Source organism: Pyrgilauda ruficollis, unplaced genomic scaffold, assembly GCF_017590135.1.
Source record: "Pyrgilauda ruficollis isolate IOZ18807 unplaced genomic scaffold, ASM1759013v1 scaffold146, whole genome shotgun sequence".
NCBI lineage: Eukaryota > Metazoa > Chordata > Aves > Passeriformes > Passeridae > Pyrgilauda > Pyrgilauda ruficollis.
Genome location: NW_024513210.1, coordinates 552,561 through 573,249, shown reverse-complemented (window position 1 = coordinate 573,249; position 20,689 = coordinate 552,561). Strand labels below are relative to the sequence as shown.

At 45.6% G+C, this 20,689-nt stretch overlaps 1 protein-coding gene across 1 annotated transcript; it reads left to right on the top strand.

The window, feature by feature from the left end:
• The first annotated feature begins 6,605 nt into the window (after positions 1-6,605).
• NRIP2 (nuclear receptor interacting protein 2) lies at positions 6,606-19,807 on the top strand. Its single transcript, XM_041460628.1, has 6 exons — positions 6,606-7,037; positions 11,659-11,835; positions 16,263-16,345; positions 16,777-16,904; positions 18,793-18,845; positions 19,659-19,807. Exons 1-6 carry the CDS (start codon positions 6,807-6,809, stop codon positions 19,749-19,751), a joined length of 765 nt encoding a protein of 254 aa, XP_041316562.1. The 5' UTR covers positions 6,606-6,806; the 3' UTR covers positions 19,752-19,807.
• Positions 19,808-20,689: the final 882 nt, after the last annotated feature.

The following is a 20,689-nucleotide window of genomic DNA, read 5'->3' as shown; positions in this document are numbered from 1 at the left end:
GTACTACTGTGCTGGTGATTCCATCATAAAATCCTGAATTGTCTGAACAGAAAATAGCCATACTGAATATCAGCCTTGGATAGAGTTGTTCTGCTAGGGAGAGAAGGGGCAGGGAACACAAGGAATGCAGTTCAAGCAGCCCAATTGCTTCTATAAATGAGAGCACAAGAATGTTTTGCTCAGATTAAAAAAACCTTTTGTAGCAAACCTTTTCTTGAAAAGTCCTAGCACCTCCTTGCTTTGTAAGGATTTTTGTCAGGTTGTCCTTCTTGGCTTTGATGTTTCCCTTTATATGAGCTGAGTGAAAGTTTTCCAGTTTTTGGCTGTTAGAAAAAATTTTTTAAAAAATCTATTTCACATCCTTAGCAGAGTCAGCTGGCAACTAAAATCTGAGAAGAGATTTATTCAGTACAGAGTGTGCCCCAGCACAGACTTGCTGGAGTGTATGGAGATTTCTTCCTGAACTTGTTCTTTGTGACTTCCAGCAGAGAGCATTGCAACATGAGCTTTCTTGTGTCCAAGGGACTTTTGCTGGCCACAGGGAGTGGGTGACACAAAGAAATATCTTGGTAAGATGAAAACATCTCAAAGAGTCAAATGGAGACAGGGTTCAGAAGACAAAGAATCATGGAATCATCTAGGTTGGAAAATACCTTTAAGATCATTAAGCCAACCATTACCTGATGCAACCAATCCCACAACTAAACCATGTCCCTAAGTGTCACAGTCTTCACATTTTAAATACCACCAGGGATGGTGACTCAGCCACTTCCCCAGGAAGCCTTTTTCCAATGCTTAATAAGCCTCTTAATGAACAAATTTTTCCTAATATTCATTTCAAACCTCCACTGGCACAACTTGAGTTTGCTTGAGAACATGAAGAGGCAAAGGTTGGATAAGGACCACAGATTCAGCAGTCCTCAGGTTTAAGACTGGGGCAAAATAATCAGGTACCACAGAAAAGCATTCAAGATGTGAAATACTTATTTCTGGTCTTGGGTTTGACTCTTTTACGAGGGGAGGGCCCAGTGCCTTGGCACGTAGCAGCAAGGAGAGAATACACTGTGGAAAAGGTGCCAATTCGCAGAGCAGGACCAAGGTATCGTCCCTGAAAAGCCATCCACAACGGGAGCATGACTTTAAAGATTTACTCTGTGAATACTGATGCTTAAATTATTGTATTTCTAAATACAAGTATGCCTGAACAAGAGAACAGGAGGTGGGCTGCAACACCCTTTGGAGTGGCTGACTCCCCCACTGCTTAAGTTAATTTCAGCAAGTTATGCTGCTGACTGATGAAGAATTTGATTGATCTCAACTGCTTTAAGGTGTAAAAGAAGCCGTTTACAAACAAATAAAACAGGAAACATCACAGTACACTTGGCAACTGCTGACAGGGAAGTTTTCCACAGTGTCTGAGGCGGGACTCTGAAAATAAAACCTGTCCCCAAAAGAAATTACACTGAAGGCAAAAACAGCCATCAGAGAGATTCTTACCTTCCAAGGACTACATCTGGGCTTCATTTTAAGCAAGATGAGATCTGCTCTGATTCTACAGTTAGCTGGGCACAGGCAAAAAGTGAATAGGTGATTGTCTTTTTTCATTCCTCTTGCTGTTTCACATGGGGAAAAAAAAAAAAAAAGTTGTTATAGAAGCCCATAAACAGCCACTCAAAGCACCTTGCCAATACTCTGTAGGTGGTTTTAGTAATAAGCCCACACATATGCATACCAAATTAAGCTTTACCAGGCAACTCTAACTGTGCTGGCTTTTACTGTTCAAGTATTCAACTCTAGGGACATCCTCTGGAAGGAGCCTTAATGGTGTAAAGTTTTCATTGTTATTTTTATGGCATTATGTAGAGACTTAAAAAAAAATTGCCTGTGTTAATGTCAAGTGCATTCTTAGCCTCAAGCTAAGTGGAAAATGGAAATATTGTTCTCCATACAGGTGGGAAGTGGAGGGACAACAAAATGAAACAGCTACACAGAGACACATAGAGGAGAGACATCTTTGAGATGACACATTTCCAAATACTGTGCTATCACAACATTAAATGCATAACTATCCTTCATCTCAGGCCCATGCACACTTCTATGGATAAGCAAATTCCTACCAGGAATTATTCTCTACTTTAAACCTCATGCTGACCACAGAGAAGTTCTAGCATGAGTAAGACAGTTGCCATTTCTATGTACATCAGTGGAGAGCCACACCAGTGGAGATTCTTTCCCCTCCTGAAAACAAAGTCTTCTAGTGTGATCTGTGTAATGGAAGGGGAAATTTTGTATTGCCTGCTGCACGATCAGCTGTCATTTCTGTGGCAATAATAACTACTCCAACCAAACAGAAAAGGCCCCTTTTTAATGCAGTTTAGCCCAAAGAAGAAAATCAATACAGAGAGGAGACAAATAATTATATTTATAATGATATTATATTCATAATTGTATTTATAATGCTCAAGAAATATTCATACAGCAGAAGAATTTCATAATGGACAACACTGTTCCAAGTTTGCCATGGTGCAACCATAAATCTATCCCATAGGGCAGATAACTACAGAGACTTGACCCTAAATTACCTAACTAAACAAACTATTCTACTTTCTGACTGACCTTGCTGGCAGGACACACTTTGCTGTCCAGCAGCCGAGCTAAACATTATGTACAACTGAGATGACATTTATCTCAAGGAAACTTGCCAGACATACTCACAGATATAAATACTGCAACCTTTTACTTATTATTTCAAGAATACAAAGGTATTTTATTATACAAATAGACCAACTGGAGGCAATTCAAAGCAGAGGAGCCTTTTCTTTTTCAAAGAATCTTTTTCAGAGATGGAAGGGAGAGAGAAGCATGCATGGTTTGCCTGAGTAAGGTTTGTCCTCTCATTCCTCCTCTGCACCATCTGTGCATCCACAGACTGCACAGGCTGTGAGAATGCAGGAGAATGAGCAGAAAGTTGCCTCATTGTTACCCTGCAGTATCCACCACAAGGAATCTCCTGGCTTTGACATAGTTGCTACACTCAGGGTCACTTTTACACCCACTTGAAGCTTACACTACTACTGAGATGGTGCATTGGAAACTGGTGTACTGTAGAAACAACCTCTGTGCTGGTTACATTATGTGGGGGCTATTGCTGAGCTCTGTAAGCACCCAGCTTTTCACAACAGAAATATAAAGCTCTGCATCTACAATCCACCCTCCCACCTGCACTGTGTCAAATCTCAGGGGGACAAAATAATAGTTTCCAAACTGTTAAAAATTCAAAGCTGAAAAGAAATCTCTAAAGAAGAGAAGTAACTGTTAGAAGTTGCAAAAGCAGCAGGAGAATATTTTAAAGAAAAATTATTAGTCTTGGTAAAGCTTCCCAGAAGTGAGATACAGGGAAAATCTCTGGCAGAAGGACCTCAGTCCATGAAATTTAAAGCCAAACCAGCGAAAGCCCTCAACAGAGCAGCTTCTCAAACAGCTGGGATACTCTCTAATGCTCCTGGCAGAAGGAAGTAAAACCTTTGTCTCACGTTCTTTAATCTGCCAGTTGCTTCCTTCAACTCCCCTTTACTACTCTGGGTACTATTAATGAATGTCTTCCAACAGAGGAGTAGCTGAGTGGAATATATTGATCCTCTCTTGCTTCTTGGCTGGGCAAACTGGCTACTGGGAAACGCTGCTCTTCAGTGCCTTTCCTTAGAAGTATGGGCACTACTTCTGATTTCTTCAGGGTTTCTCAGGCATGGAGGTGATCAGGTCCAGGGACCAATACCCACAAACGCAGCTAAAGTGCTTAGGACCTGGAAGCTTTTGCCCCAGAGCTCCCACTGACCTGTACCTGCTTGAGCTGGAGGCCAAGCTGGTAGCTGGGGCAGGGAGAAGGGCTTCTATATTCTGTGGAGGCAGAGTGTTTCTTCTATTGTCTAAATAGCACTGTTACACACCCTGTAAAGATTTCTGTATGAAGGGTGCAGAATATCGAGGTATAACGGTTTATGATTATTCCATGTGACTGCATCAGAATATAGTTCATTGGTGTGTATGGGATTGTGTATGAAAATTTCCATCAAAATCAGTTTTATTTTTCTGATACAGGCTACCGGTGAGTAATACATATATTTTCAGGGTCTGCAAAAGATGACTGGGAAAGGTATAACTGCTACAAAATCCCCTTAAATTTACTGCACTGTAAATTTCACTCTGATTTCTCATTAAAAAACCTATAGAAGTGTCCATTCTGGAAAAAAAAAATAAAAAAGCAAAACCAGAAATCACCTAACCTACTTAGTAAATGGGCTCTGTTTAAGAGGAACAGGGTGGGAAAAGTAATAGCTGAATAGAAAAAAACAGTGACCTAGAATCTAGCATGCCTCCGATGGGAGAAGATAGCACCTTAGCTGACCACCCCCATAAAAATGCTGGGGGTTTTTGCCAGATCTAGGAACCAACACATGACAGCATATAAAGTGTTAAGTGACCTACATGTAGAAGCAGAAATGATGAAGGAGGAGAGAAAGCTTTAAACAAGACTTGATGATTCCTCCCCTTTGAGGCACAAAGAGAGAAATACTTGATGAATTAGGGACCAGGACTAACTGATGAGACCCAAAAGCAGAAATGCTCAAGCAATGGCTCCAGCCCAGCTGCAAGGCAAACCAATTTTGATCAGGCTTTGCCAAAATGCTGTTCAAAATAAACTAATAAAGGGTGGCTAGCTGCAAGGAGGTGCTGGGAGTGGGAACTAGGAGAGCTCCCTCCTCTTCATTCCTACATACACATCCAGGGTGGGAGGTGATCTCATCAGAAATTATGTAACTCTGCCCATAGACTTCAAGGCAGGGACTGTAGGTGATCCGGTCCTAAGATGTTCTGTAACACTTTACAATCTCAGGGTCCATTCTGAAGCTTTAAGAAAACTGGCAGTGCCCTTGCTACCATCAGTGCCTTGTTGTGGCTGGCCTGCTGAGGTAGTCACAGTCAGCAGGAGAGGAAGCACCTCTTGGCCCTGTGTGAGAGCAGAGGTGCATGATTCAGTACTGGTTTACATGGATGGTTAAAGGGCCTGATGGCAAGACTCAGAGGATACTCAGAGGGGCCACAGAAGGTCAAAAGCGTGTGCAAATTAGGACTCACAGCAACCCACAGGAAGAAAACAACACTGTAGGAATACAGGTTCCCTAGAAATAGCCATTACTTAAATTCTCTTCTTAATTTAACTCACAGATAGATAAGGACAGCTCAAAACACCTCTGAGCTGTTGTTGGGACTCTGCCTGCATTATGGTATTGAAGTTTGCCCCTAGATTATAAAGTAGTTAGAATGTATTTCCACTCCCACTCCTGAAAAATCTAGTGCTGTGATTTGGTGGAAACCATAATGCCTTGTATTGGATTTGCTTCTTAATATTTAATACTCACTTTTTTATACACAGAAATAATTGGTATCAGTAATCCTGGAATGTTACATACTACTAAGATAGAAAACAAACAAAAGAAGCAACAGAAAGTGTCCTTTTGCTGTAACTTTGGTAGTCAGTTGCGCTATTCATTCTGTGATGTACATGAAAGCTGTTTCAGCCCTTGCTGGCTTTCCTGGAAATGTAATGCTGTCCTTAGCTTTACAGCTGAATAAAATTTTGGTTCCTCCCCTGTACCTGATATCAGACCTGGTGTTTAGCGGGGCAGTGCATTAACCAGAGAAAAGGAATCAAAATGAGACAGCGTCAGTTCAAGTTAAAATTCATAGTTTCAAGCAGGACAATATAGAGACAGAAAGTTGAAAAAGGGAGCTCTACCATGTCCTGTCTCCCCTGAGAGAAGGGATGTCTGCTCTGGTCCAGACATCACACACTGCAGCAGCGTCAGCACTCTTTTGGTATAAACAGGGAGCCAAGTCTGCTGGTATCAACAAGCCAGTGATTTTAGGCTCCTGCAACATCAGAGGGGATTGCCTTCGATAGAGTGGGGTGAAAATGAGGGCAGAGTCGGGCACATTTGCCTTGGCTGGAAGCAGAAACCAGACCTTCAGCATTTCATTCAAGCTACACAGAAAAATCCTTCAGCGCAGCCTATTGCAAAGGCATGACACTGTCTGCAGAAATGAGACTGGGCATGCCTGCCAGGAGCCTTGAGGAGGATACTCTCTCTCATTTACCAAGGCACTGCATCATCCAGGCTGACCCGAGCTGCTGCCAGTATTTACAAAGACACGGAGAAGCGTCAAAGCCCCCTGGCAGAGGCAGTGGAGCGCGCAGGCTGCCGCCGGCAGATGTAGCGTGTCCCCAGGAGCCGGGGACAGGCGGGCACACGGACACGGACACGGACACGGACACGCGCGGTGCGTGCGCGCAGCCCGCCGAGGTAAGTCCAGCCCCCAGCATCCAGCGGGGCCATCCTTCTGCTGCTGGATTTTTCCAGCCGGAGCATCCTGCCGGCTCTGCCGTGATTTATGGAAAGCGGTTTCTGACGCGGGGCTTTTTCTATTACGACACGGACCCACGGACTGGAGGAGGCAAAGCTGCAGTCAGGGCAGAAGTGAGGGAGGGGAAGAGGAGGGAGCAGAGGGACACGGAGGAGTGGAGAGGACAGAGGGAGAAACAGACACCGAGACACTTCAGAGATGGGTGAGTTATAACTAAGAGAGCAGGAGCAAAGGCACAGAAAGGAAGAGAAGGAGAGCCGCGAGGAAGGGAAAGGGAAAGGAGATCAGAGACTGAGTCAGCTTCCAGAGGGCAAACACCAGGAGACGAGTTCAGGGAACACCCCAGCACATCAAGAAGGACCTGTTCTGTCTGAATCTTCACCATGAGCACGAGGAAGAGCTGCCCCCTGCCACTGGGGCAAGGAGACCAGGAGGAGAAGCAGAGTGAGGGTACTCCCGACCTGGAGCGACAGGAGTGTGAGATGGAGCTGAGGAACAAAGCTATTCTGCAACAGAAGAGGCGCCTCAAACAGGCCACCCAGTTTGTGCACAAGGACTCTGCTGATCTGCTGCCCCTGGATGGCTTGACAAGGCTTGGCACCTCCAAGGATCTGGTGAGTCCAGTGGGATCCCGTTTGGGAGGGGGGTTCCCCTAATAGCCTTCATTCCAGTTGGGAGCTGCTGGCAGGTTTTGTGAAAGGATCATAACTTCAGCAAAAATGAAACTTCCCTTCAGGATCATCTAGGAGTGGGTCAGAGAAAGGGGAAAGAATTAATCACTCATTTGCTTGCATCCATCTTCTTGTGCCTCCCTATAGGAACCAAACTCCTCAGGCAGGCATGGACAGGAAGGACTCTCCAGAATCCAAATTTCCATTCACCCAATACCTATGTATGTTCATGTGACATGTATATTTCCATGTGGGACGTCTCTGAAAGCCCCATGTATTCCTGCATGATCCAGCTCAAAAGCAGGACTCAGCAGGGAGGGAAGTACAATTCATTAAATTGTGAGAGACTTGTGTTTGACCTTGTCACCTTTTTGCATTTTTCTCTCTTCCCCCACTCTCCAGATTTATGGAGGGGAAAGCAAGGGGCAGGACTGCAAACCAGGCAGGCAGGCAGGCAGATGCAGTACCTGGCACTCTGGATGACTCCTTTGGGGAGGAGGCACCAGAGCGAGGCCTGTGGGCATCTCCTTGTGGTGACGTGGATCAGGGAGCATCAGGGAGGGAGGTCTGTTCCAGCAGCCTTGGCAGCCTGTGGTCTGGAAGGGCTTCCCCGGGGCTGGAAGCAGATTCCCACAGGATCTATTACTGGTTCAACTGCACACATATTCTCCTTGCTCTGGCAGTTTTGCTGTCCCACTTCTCTCCACTGTAGAGTTAAACTGCTCAAGGATGTGGAGGTCTAAACCATTTTCCCAAAAGAAGGCTCACGTCTGGTTGTGATGGGGGCACAGTCACTTGTTCCATCTGTGGCAGTGGGTGTCATAAAAGATCTTGTCCCTCCCTGCAGTCTGTGCTTCCCTCTGTATCCTCAGACAATCGCAGCAACACCACAGATGCTCTCATGCATGTGCCTCCAGTCATTTCCCAGCTCCCGAGGCACACAGTGGCACAAGGCCACACATGTGTAGGACCTGGCATAATGGGAGCTAATCCTCCTTGCTGAAACCTTGGCTGCAGCAGCTCGCAGACAAGGGGTCAGTGCCACGTTCCTGCGCTGGCACATCCTGCTGCTCCCACCACCCTCCCCGCAGCTCCCTCAGCAGCTGCTGGGAGTCCCTGGCATGGCAGGTCAAGGGCGGCTCCTCCAAGGCTTCCTGAGCTGTCGCCTCACGGTCTGCAGCCGCACTCAGGCTGTGAGCGGGGACCCGTGTGGACTGTCCCTCCTCATGGCTGTCAGCAGGGACCCGTGTGGACTGTCCCTCCTCACGGCTGTCAGGAGGGACCAGGGTGGACTGTCCCTCCGGCCCTGCGCGCAGTCACGGCTGGAGGGTGAGAGCCGTGGCACATCAGTGCTGTCTTGGCGAGGAGCCGGGACTCTCCTCCCCGTGGGGAAGGAGCTCTGGCCATGCTGGCGCCCGGAGAGCCAGCGCGGGCCCTCGGGGCCTGCAGCGCCGCGGCTCCAACACCCCGCGGAGCACAGCCGGGCGCGGCGCTGGGCCCGTCCCCGGGCAGGGTATGGGGACGAGCCACTTCTGGGACTTCTGGTGTGTATTTGCTGACCCCAGCCACAAAGGCAGGCAGAAACACATCTGCCAGCTTTGCTTTGGGATTGACTGCTGTCACACCATGCCTCAAAGCGACAACTGGCACCCTGAAGCCCTAAGGGGTTCCTTGAGCGAGACAGTCCTTGTCTAAATCACTTGCCGCAAGCAGCTCTCCTGCTGGAAATAACCATTCCAGGCAGGAGAACTCGGTGTATGCCAACAGCGTTCGGTCACTGCAACCCACTGCAAGCTCATGTTTGGTCTATAAAGAATAGCTGAAACATTTTTACCATGGAGCTAGGGAGCAGTAAATAAAGCATGATGTGTTTTTCTCACATGGACATTTTGCTCTGGAGTTAGAGGGCACAAAATAAAGTGTGGCCACAGTGCCATACCTGGGGTTAATGTGATACCTGTGTTTCTGCTTTAACTTGGAGCAAAAGAAGAACCAGGTCTTAGATTTCCAAGCAGGATTCAGCAGTTCCTGCAACTCGGTGGGACACTGTGATACTGCTGCGATGTTTTGGGCACTGCAAATCAGAGTCCCAAATACACTTTTGGCTTATTTTTCTAGACATTTCTCCAGCGCTATGAAAACCCCATCTCTTTCTCCTTAATTATCTGGCTCCCTCCTGGAGGACAGGAATACAAAAAAGGAATGTACTGAAAATGAAGCAGCAGTAGGATGTGCTGGAGAGTTTGATTTGGAGAGAGAGAGTAAAACACCCCTGACTCCTATAGCACTTACACTGGGAGGAAAGTTTAATTAATTCCCCAAAACAGGTCTCCATTAACACTGCCAGAGACTCCAGCTGTGGCAGCTCCATGTCCTAAAACTAGAGCAAGGCCTCAACTAATTTAAAATAAAATACCTGCTTTCTTTTGCAGCCACAAGCTGTTACTTTTTGCCACTCTTTTCTGTGTATTCTGGGTGTGCACTCAGCTTATGCAATGCATCCAGAAGTGCCTGCATTTTGATGGGCCCATCATATCTCAAATAATGAGTAATTATATATTTCCGTGGAGATCTCATGTTTCCACCTTTGCAACAAAAAGTGTGATAAGTTTTGGGTTTTTTTAAAATGGAAAAAAAAAAGCAAAATAGCTACATGAGCTAAAATATTCTGGAAGTACCAAGAAGGTCTGAAGATCTGGCTTCTCACCTCCCAAAAATCAAGATCCCCAGCTCATACAATGTCACTAATCATAGCAAGGCCTGGAGGTTTCACATTGGAGAAGCTGAACCTTTTCTGTTGCACTGGGAATCTTCTTTGATCCCTCTAAGTGCCCTGAGAGGGCATCCTTTCCAGCTCCTGGCCACAACACTCACAGCATCCTCCCTTACCATCCTCTAATTGTTTCTGACGAGTCCAAGAGCTACAATGCTCTCTCCACTTCTCCATCTCACTGGTGAGAGAGAAGACAGGCAGGGCCCTGGGACTCTGCTCTTGAATCAGATGCCTCCAAAATCCCAAAGATCAGCTAATCCCCACCAGCACTTGGTCTCTTCCCTGCCTGAGTGACAAGAAGGGGACAGAGGTGGCAGCTGCAAAGAGCTTGCTCACTCGTTCTGTGGGAAAGGTTGCAGGAAGGGGGAAAGGTCCTTTGCATGCCAGATTGTGAGAGGCATGAGGGAGGATGGGAGTTTGGAGACCTGCTGTTTGTTCCCTGCCCTTTTCCCATGGCCCACATGTTAGCTGGCAGCCAAACTGGCATGGTGCTCAGAGTATTTAGGGAGCTAAGCACAAGGGCCAGCTGTGCTGTGGGCCGGCACAGCAGGCTGGGAAAAGACCAGGAACAGAGGGATATTTTTACCCCATTTTTTCAACTGCTGCAGCGTTTCTCATGCAGCATGTGAAGGATCTGACACTCACCCCTTGAGTGGCAGGGAAGCAGAGGCATGAGGGACTTGGCATCTTGCAAAGAGCAATGCTGAGTGTGGCCAAAGAGCCAGTGACAGCCGTCCTGCACCGACCACTGGGCAAATCTGACAAATCAGGGTGCTTCAGATTGCAGCTGCACACTTCTCTGGCCTCAGGTCTCTGAGGCTAGTCTGAAACACAAGTAACCCTGTGGGGTTAATGCAACCCAGCTCACTGGCAGGTCTGGTCTAGTTCAGGTGTTTGGCCTGCCCATTGACAAGATCCTGCATCAAACTGCTGCACCACCTGGGAGATGACTTAATTTTTTCTTTTTCTTTAGAAAGATAAAAACAACATTTTAAACTGTAGCACAATAACCCCTTTAGATTGTTTGCCTTTCTTCAAACAGGCTGTTGTTACTGGAAATGCCATGACCAGCCCAGAGCAGCTGCTGTCCTGCAGAAGGGCCATGGGGCTGAGTACACGGAGAAAGGACAAAGCTACCTGCAACAGGCACCTGTTTCATTGGTGTTGCCCATTGTTGATTCAGTAGCTGTGCAGGGACTGGATGGATCAATAGTGGGCAAAATCTAGAGCATCTGATGGTGAGGAGCAGAGACGGACTCCAAGGAACATTAGAAGCTGGTTTTAGTTTCCTCCTTGGGGAGCTTCCTGCTTCACTGCAAATAATTGCTTGTACACCTAAAATATCTGCAGTCCTGCCTTCTTGCCCACATGTGCATGCTGTGTTCCTCGTGCCCTCCCACACTGGAAGGTGTGAATGTGCCTGGTGGGATGTCAGCACACACTCAGCAGGCAGTGCACTGCATTATGCTGAACAGGAATGAGACTCTCCAGTGCACGTTTTGCTGAAGGAACAGATATGTGTGGGGAGAGCATGCATCAGGCATGTTCTTCTCCTCCAACAATTGCATCCCAGAGAGCTGCCTGTCATAGACGTCTCAACATTTTAACACCAAATTAGCAGCTACCAAAAAAAATTATTGGGATTTAAAGAACATTTTTTTGATAAGCATGTCTGTCATCAGGACAATCAGTTGGGTCAAGCATTTCCAGCCTGCTTCCCAGACCTATCAAATATCGTTGTTCTTAGCTCCATACTTAGCTGGGATTTCTCTTTCTTTGTGATGGAGACAGCAGCCTCATAGTGTGGTCCAGCGGCGCCTCTTGGAAGGCAACCTGAACAAGCTGCGGGGCGAGGCCAGGGGTCAGTCTGCACGGGTTCAATCTCCACTGGCAAAAGACCAGGATGAAAAGATGGAAAAGGGAGAGGACAGGAGAAAAGAGACTTCACCCCTGCTAATACAGTGCCAGGTAAGGCAACAACACAGTGCTGCTGATTTCACAGTGATGGCAAATGCTCAGAGTTCCAGATGCCCCCCTCCCAAGGGCCATGGTGAATTATAAATTGCAAAGCCAGCTGCAGACAAAAAGAAGAGATTTCATGCATGGCCTCTCCTAGAGTCTGGATGCAGGTTTTCCAAAAGCCAGAGGAAAGCCTTTCTGCTACATGCCTTCTTCTAGTTGCCCATATTTGAATATAAATTACCTTCATCACATCTCTTTCCTTTGAAGGCCAGCTTTCCCATGATATGAGGTATTTTATAACTGTTTGTAGAAGGAATGTCTCCTTATCACTTGAAGACAGGTGCCTCTAGCTGATTTACATTTAACCAATTCCAGTCTAGTCTGATTCTCTCAGGTGTCAAAGGAGCTCCTCAGAAAGTGGCTAACTGTGCTCCAAATGAGCACAGCTGTATCTCTTGATGGAAGTAGTATTTTTAGCTTCCTTTTCTTCTTATATCCTCCTATATACAGCAGAGCACACTACTCCCTGGCCCCTGCAGTTAGAGAAAGCACATCCAAAAGCTGTGGCCCACGGACGAGAGCTGGATGGTTAGAGCTGCCCAGTAACATGCAGATATGAGACTCACCAAGACACAGACCTGTTGTACAAAACCAATTTTAAAGCTGGTTTTAGTTCAGTTACCCATCCTAAAGAATGTCTCCCATATTCAAGTGTAAAGGCTACACTTCCAAGAAAAACATGTATACCTTTGAAAACTCATTTAGCACAATAAATTATAATAGGAACACAGCCTGGTAGCAAGTTTCTGAAAGGCTTAGATCAGGTATCTCAGTACCAAGCAAAGCCACTGTTTGGTTTGTTTTGCAGCCTTTACTGCTGCAGTTAGGCATTGCTTACCCTGCATTTTAGACTTTAATGTGGCTGGGTTAACATAACCACACCTGGGGACAGACTAGTAGGATGAATGGCTCTCAGGGTAATTTCTCTAATTACTTGGAGCTTGTTTTTGAGCAAGTAAAGGTGTTTATTTTTCTTTAATAACCACTCCTTATTGTTCTGCAGGAGGAAATTTAGTGATAAAGGGTGGGGTTTTGCCAGGCATGCACACTGAACAAGGACAGGCATGTACAGGTGTTGTATCCCAGGGGCAGTAGCTAAGTCAGCGTTACAGTCCACCAGGCATTCCCTTTTGTGTTTCTAATGCACTGAACCCCAGCTGTCACCCACGTTTTATTTTCCCTCACAGAGGAAGGTTAATGAGCATCACAAGCAAGGAAATAGACCTAACACTGCATGTAACTCTCCCTGAATTCCGCACAGGCGTTTCTCTCTTTTTCTGCCCTTCTTAGGAGCCAGTCACTGTTTGTCACACTTGATCTTACAATGAAGGAAGGGAAGCTCTCCTCCCCTTCTTTTTGTCTTGCTGCTTTTGATGTTCACATTTAGGAACTTCAAAAAGCCTCTGCTGTCAGTAACAGAGCTGTGGCAGGAAATAGGATTCAGGCTGCCAGTTCATTTGAACCAGAGAGGTGAGCTGGTACCTTTGGAGATCTGCTTGATTATAGTGCAGTTTTTTTAGAAATGGAGCACAGCCCCAGAGAAGTCTTTTTTTTCTCCTGACTCCTGAGAAAAGATAATCTACCATTTACACACAGGCAAGTATGCTGAAAATCTCAAAGTGGTAACAAATGCATCACCTGACTTGTAACTGAATTTGACTAGGGAATAAACCCAAATATATGTAGACTTTGGTGGTACGTGGAGATTCAGGCAGTAAGTGGTTTCACTCTAACAGGTTTTAGTTGCCCTATGTCTAAGGCCTTTTAAGTCCCAGAGATCACAGACAGACCCAGTCTATAATAGTTGGACTGCAGTCACCCTCCTATTTGCTTAGGTGTGTTGCCCAGGTGGTACTTTAGCTGAATTGCCCCTTTTTATAAAAGTTTTTGAAGAGCACTTTAGAAAGCTAGTCATGACTGGCCCATATCTGCAACATAAAATCAAGCTGTTATTTCTTGTGGTGGGGCTTGTCTCTTGTTGACTTGGAAATTGATGCTGAAAAATTTCACTGCTGTAGATGGCCGGTTTTCCTCTATGCCAAAGCAACCTGGGATGGATGAGCCTTTTGTTTGCTAAAGCAGCTTGACTTTGGAACTGACATAATTTCAGAAAACATAGCTTTTTATAATGATTCTTAGTGAGTCCCCTTCCCTTCTTTCTCAGAAATTCCTGTAATTAACATTTAGATAAAAAATAAACGTGACTGGTAGTAACAGACTTAAAATTCTGGAGTAAAGATGAGAGTGGGTAAAGTGATGAGAAGTCCTCCTAGGCAAGAAGTCTTGCAGTGCTTATGAGCTGCCTACATGGTATTTTTGGTATGTTGGACCAGGGACTTTCCTCAGGCTCCTGGTGAGTTCTCTAGGGAGATGGTTAGTGGTGAAGAGCTGTTTACACTCAGTGAGATTAAATGTTGTTTTCTACAGAATAATCACTGTCCTATTATATACTATCAAGCCCCTAACTTGCAGATTTCCCAGCCTGCTCTGAAACAAACCTCAGTAATCTGCCTAGTGATACAGCTTAGGCTTATTATAACAGCAGCAGCTCATGCATCTCAATCTGCTGCTCCCAAGTGATTCTTTAGCAATTGCTATCTATGCTCCAGGTCTTGTTTCTGAGTAGAGAGGATCTGGAGGCAATGTTTGGCATGCACCTTCACTCTGTGCTTTCTCTTGCCTCTTTGCTCAGACTGGCCACAGCCTTTTCAGGCAGGGCTGATGTGTTGGGGAGGACGAGGAGCACAGACATTGCAGAGCTCTAAAATCAGAAGGGAGACATTTTGCCATAGAATGGTTTGGGCTGAAAGGGACCCTGTTGGTATTGTCTGTTTGCAGCATCCAGTATTTCTCACAGGAGTTGTTTTCTTCTTTCTCTTTATAAATACTCACAGATAGCAAATTTTTGAAAATGAAATCTTGGAAATAGTGGATGTAGCTGTCTGTGATGATTAATAATCATACACAGGCTTAGATAAGAAATCAGGAAATTGAGACATTTTCCTTGACCCTGCTGGTGCTGCACTGAGTCCCTCATGCTGGTCTGCTTAAGGTGTTCAAGCATTTAAACTTGTCTGGACTGAGCATAAGAGTAGAGAAGAAGTGGAAGGTCTGTTGCTGCTTCTGAGTGGTTCATGTCACAGAGTGCCATAGTAGATGGAAGAGAAGGAATCACAGGAAAAACACAAATAATAGTAGGAATACAATGAACCCCCCAAAAGGAAAATTTTGTGGGTGAGGTTTTTTGGGTGGGTTTTTTTTTTTTTGGGCAGTGGTGTAGGACAGAGCCTTGAAGAAGTAGGCCATCAAGAATAGGTATTATTAGGCACTATAGGTAAAGATGTATTTTGTAGATAACAGTTACTCCGTCTTTTCCAGTTCCTTTACTAAGTCCTGTTCCTCCTTTTTTTTTTTTTTCTTCAACCTAATTCTTATTGATGTTCTTGATGACCCTATGTTTCGAGACCCCTAAAATAAATGTGACCTGCTGTTTCTTCATCACCTCAGGACTGCCATTAAGGATCTCTCTGCAGAGGGGACAGAAAACAGATGGCAACCTTATCTTCTTTTCCCTTTCATGTGCAAAGGGGTAAAGAAATGAAATTAGCAAAGCACTGGGAACTATTCCAGTAAAATCATGCACAGGTTACTTGGGTGCAGGGCACAGTCTCCCCCTTTGCTAAATGACACCAGCTGTGACTATTGTAATATCATGTCTTATATCCATAAAGAGCTATACAGGAATATGATGTAAGCCCTACACAAAATAGTCATCTCTTGATTAGGTTGTGTCTTGGATTCAGGAGTCACATGGATTTGCCATTTATCTTGGGAACTGCCTTAAATTCAAGCTCATTCCAGTTGTGTTTGTCCTGGGTGCTCCTGCTTCCCCTTCAGACTTCTCCCTCTGGCAGCTTTTCTACTGAGGACTAACATTTAGTCCTGGGACATTGTTCCCTGCAATATCAGAAAAAATGGAGAGATGAAACCCAGAAAATCTAGCACGTTTGTATTCCTTGAGAAACTTTTGCATATTACTTATTGCTCTGCTAAAAAAGTCCATGTTGGTTTCATGAACAAATTCCCGAACTGTGCATCTCTTGACTGGAATACTGTTAAGTTAAAGTCACTAAGATAAGTGTCTGGGCAATCAAATACAAATGAAGGAAGACAAATTCAAAAAGAAGTGTTTGAGAGCGATTTGCAGAGCACTGGGGAAACCACCATTGTCTTGGATGAAACTCTTGCCTTCTGACTACTGCCTAAAACACCACAACTTGGCTATGTTGCTCAGAAAATCCAAATCATACTGTTGGAGGAGTGAATATGCCAATTTTGAGCCTACAGTAATTATCTGTTGTTGTTTTTTCTAGTGCCAAGGTCAGGTATTGAAAGCAACTGTTAATACTGGGTGTCTACCAAACCTCATCTCCAAGAGGTGTTTAAACCAGCTGGGGTAAGTCTTTGCACAGTATAAAAGGAGGGAAGGCTAAAGAAAAACCATGGCAAGAACCCAGGCACTCTGGAGTCCCAGCCCCAGGGATAATGGCTGGCAGTTCTGCATGTGCACATGGCTGTTGAGGAGAAGATGCAGAGGGTGGGCTACAGGGAAAGCTATTGAGCACTGGCAAAGGTGTGTGCAGACCCCAGACTCTGAGGGAGAGCTGTGCAATTCTGTCTGCATGTATTGCAAGGCAAAGCTGCCCAGCTGGTGGCTGGTGCTGAGGTTTTGCTCGTTGAATCTGCCTCCAGGCATATGGTATGAAAGACATTCCCCCTCTTGTGGGCCTATTCCCAGTGAGACCCAGAAGAACTGCCATCAATGAGAAGTCCTGGTTTTCCTCTTCTTCCTCCGTTTGAGGCAATAATACCTCTTGTGTCCCACAGGCTGGAAGAAGTGTCTGCCATGGACTGTGGAGACCTCTCTCTTCCCATCCCCAGCGTTGTTGGTCGAGTAGAACATTTGGAATTGCAATTTGGCCAGGAGACAGTGTTGTGTTCAGCACTGGTTGTAGGTGAGAGTGCCAGCCCCTCCTCTCCCTTATTTCTCCTGTGTCCCTCTTGCCATGCCAAGGGCATTTAAAGGACCTTTGGAAAAAGCATAACATGGTGGAAGGTTGGTGATGTGGCCACCTCCACTGCAGGCCAACATCACCATACACAATGAATACCCTCAATGTAACCAAAGGCAAAGGGCATAGGAAGAGTACAGAGAAGACAGAAGACATTGAAAGTGGGGAGAAATTAGGTGCTTTTTCAGTCTTAACTAAGGATGTGAAAAATTCTCATTTTGATTCTAAAATGGACCTTTCATAAAATTCTGCAGATGGCTTGATTAATCCTGTGGTGCCTTATGTTCTGCTATGGAATGGGCACTTGTATCTCTGGCTGGTTGGAAGTCATCCGAGAAAGTAACAGAGGGTACAGCTTATTTCCTAGAGTGCTTCTCTGTGTGGCCCTCTGCCTCTGCTGCAGGGAGCACCCTGAAAGGACCTACAAGCCCCAGAGTGCTGAGTCTCCTTCGGTGTCCTGAAGCAGGACCTTGTGAAGGAAGGAGCCATAGGAAACAAGGTCAGGCCAGAGGGCACTGAGGCAGGCCCAGAAAACAGCAGAAAGGCTGCATGTTCTGCATTACATCAAGCTGTGCATATGCTGAAAACAACATGATTGTCTTTTTTCCCCCCCTGTTCTTTCTCCCTGTTAGTCTTCCAGCCCTACCTTCTTGCTTTAATCTGTTTCCCCATCTTCAATGAGTCCTGCTCATCTTCCAAGGCCTCCCTTGCTCCCTCTTTTCATGTATATTCTTTCCACATTCCTAAGTTATCTAGAAAGAGCTTCCTCCTTTTACACACTCCAGCTTGCTCTTTTTTCCTGGTTTCCACTCTGCTTGTTCTCGCCCTTCATGGGAAATCTGTATTAGTACCAGCACAGGTGAATTTACCCCATAGCTACTACTGACTACCTGTTTTGTTGGAACATGGAAATGGCTGCCTGGAAGGAGCAGAGTTGCTACACCTGTGTCTTACATCTTCCTATGCACACAATGCTCTCACTTATGTGATTATAAATAAACTACAAATTACAGCCACTGGTTACAGAGCAATCAGGCCTCCAGGAGACATGTGAAGTGTTAATGAAATTACAAGTGGCTGCTGATTACTGCAGACTCCAGGAGCTGGGAATTCCCCTTAGCTACCCCACTTTAACCCCTAGCATCTTCTGTTTGCTGACACTGAAGACTTGCAGCAGTAGGACAGACGACAGACAAGTTACATGGGAAAAAAACCCCAAACCTTAATAAAATTATTTAATAAGATCAGTTAGATTGCAGCCATTATGTGCAGGCTTTGGTCAGAAAACTGAACCAATAGCCTGCTTGCATGTGGCCCTTATCCCCTCTCCCCTCCATTTTCCCATGCTTTTTCTCCCTGATTCACCTTGCTGATTGCCTTCTGCCTTTTGCCCTTCCCTCACACAGCCCATAGTAAGTTTCATGGGATCTCACAAGCCCCTTCTGATATCTCATTAAGTTTCAAACAATCACACAAACCCCCTCAAATTTATCTCACAGTAGTCATGATAATCATGGTTTCCTTCTCTTATCAGCTGCAAAGTTCATTTTGACCATCTTCAGGACTGTGCCTAAACAGCTCCTTTAAAGGCTCATCAGTGAGTGGCAGAAGAGAGAGATTTATTATTGTCACTGCTACCATCTGCTTGTTAATGTTGGTGTGTTTAACTCATCCTTTTCCTTGCTATTTTTTATCTGCTTTACATTGATTCATAAAAATTTATGAATCAGATGTTCTTGTATTTCATATCCTTTTACAGGAGAGACACACTTTCTTTAATGAGGCAGTATTGCATAATCTAAAGCCTGATCAGTCTCTTCTCTCTTCTCAGATGATGAAATGCTGGAGTTTTGCATTGGCCTCCAGACACTGTTGTCTCTTAAGGTAAGGAACAATTCCTTGCTTATTGCAGGGCTCCTCTCAAGAAGCTCTCCCAGATCTGGTTGTTGTAAGCATCAGAATTACTTAATGTTCAGGTCTCTCAGGGCAATGCTTGTCACACAGCTGCCTGACTGGGTGCAGTATGCTCTGAGTCACTGATTCCTTTCCAGTCCTTCTTAAAGGTTTTAAGAAAGAAAACACTCAGTAGGATACTATCACATCTCCCATTCTCTGTATTTCTCACCATACAACATGCAAGCAGCAAGAGGAAACTGAAGAGGAGACAAGAAAAGGCACGAGTTAGACCCGTGTTGCCCTTTGAAAGCAGATGAGAACAAGCTGTGCCCTTGCTTTAAGCCAAATGCAGCTGTATGATACATTCAGTGTCCAACACTTGCTGGCCATGAGTGGAAAGAGTCCTTTTTTCAGCTTGGCTCAGGGTCAGTGCTCTGCTGAGCCTGGCTCCTGGGTGGCTCAGGATATGGCTGCAGCAAGCTGGCTCTGGCCTGTCACACATTTGTGGCCACATGCCAGGCTCATAAAACAGGAAAAACAATGGGTTGAATGGCTGAGTGATGTGAGCACATCAACTCAGAGAGGGTCATAAGAAGAAGGGAGAGAAATGGCTCTGTGAAGGGTTTGGAGATGAACCCCACTACAGGGAACTGGAGCAAGGAGGCAGCATGTAGGACAGGGAAGGAAAACTGTAAGGTCTCTGCAAATCCAGAGAGGCGTTACAGGTTCTCCCCAGTCATGGACATCGTGAGATTTGCTGTCTGAAATGTCCAGTAAATAACTGTCTCTCTCCTTCTTTAGTGTTGCATCGACTTGGAGGAAGGAGTCCTGAGATTTAAAGCACTCAGTGAGGAGCTGCCTTTTCTACATGCCTCTGAAGAGCCTGGTCAGTGACTGGCTGCATTCCCCATGTCTGGAGACTTGCTGCCATGAGAGAGATGAGGGTGAGGCTCCCATGCCCCTAACCTTGCTGAGTTCTAGGCTGAGGCATTCAATGGGGAGTGAGAAAAAGGCAAGTAGGTGCTGGAAGCTGTCACTGGGAGTGCCTCAACTTGAGATATCCTTCCTTTCAGTGGACCCTCTTGCTTGTCCTGATGTGCCAAGTGGGCATTTTGTTCTTGTTCTGCTATTTGGCCCTAGTCACTCCAATTTCTGGTTCTGTAATAAATTTATGCTACCCCTTTAATGACTTTACAACACACTGTTCACAAGAGAGTCTCTGTGAACAATCTCCAGTTGTTCTATTGACAGGAGAACAGCGTTTTCTTCAAAGACCTCCAAAGATTACCACAAATGTTTCCCTTCTTGTTGCCTCAATGCCAGCGTACACCAGTCCTGTTTCTTTGTCAGAAGGGCTCTGTTCCCTTTGTCTGTACTCTGGGAAGCTGGATTTTGCTGCTTTTTGCTGGCTCAGAGCAGAACAGAAGTATTTTCTTGGGAAAACTGTGGCAAAAACAGTTTTAGAGTTCTCTGTTCTAAGAAACTTTTGCAGAAATGTTGAGTGCAGATGCCTAAAGCACTGACAGGGGCTTGGGCTTTGCCATTGCATCTCTGGGCACTAAGCTATATTATATGAATGGCAATGCTTACCATCTCTTGGTGTATACCCTGTAACCAGACTTGCACACCCTGTTCTTCTGGCCAGGCCACTCCTCTCTGCACTCCAGCTGCTAGAGCTGCATCCCTGTTCCCTCTGCTGCCTCATCAGAGATCCTGCCACTCAGTTTAAATGCTGCGATGAATTACAGCACCGAGTCTTCTGCTCTGTCAGCTCCTTTCCTCCAACTTGAAATCCAATGATTAAACACAGACACATCATCAGCCTTGAGTCC

Bases quoted from the DNA above. Each gene is read 5' to 3' on its own strand.
- NRIP2 (XM_041460628.1), top strand. From the start codon at position 6,807: ATGAGCACGAGGAAGAGCTGCCCCCTGCCACTGGGGCAAGGAGACCAG. The intron at 7,038-11,658 runs GTGAGTCCAGTG...TGATGGAGACAG, and splicing joins TTGGCACCTCCAAGGATCTG to CAGCCTCATAGTGTGGTCCA. The intron at 16,346-16,776 runs GTAAGTCTTTGC...TGTGTCCCACAG, and splicing joins AGGTGTTTAAACCAGCTGGG to GCTGGAAGAAGTGTCTGCCA.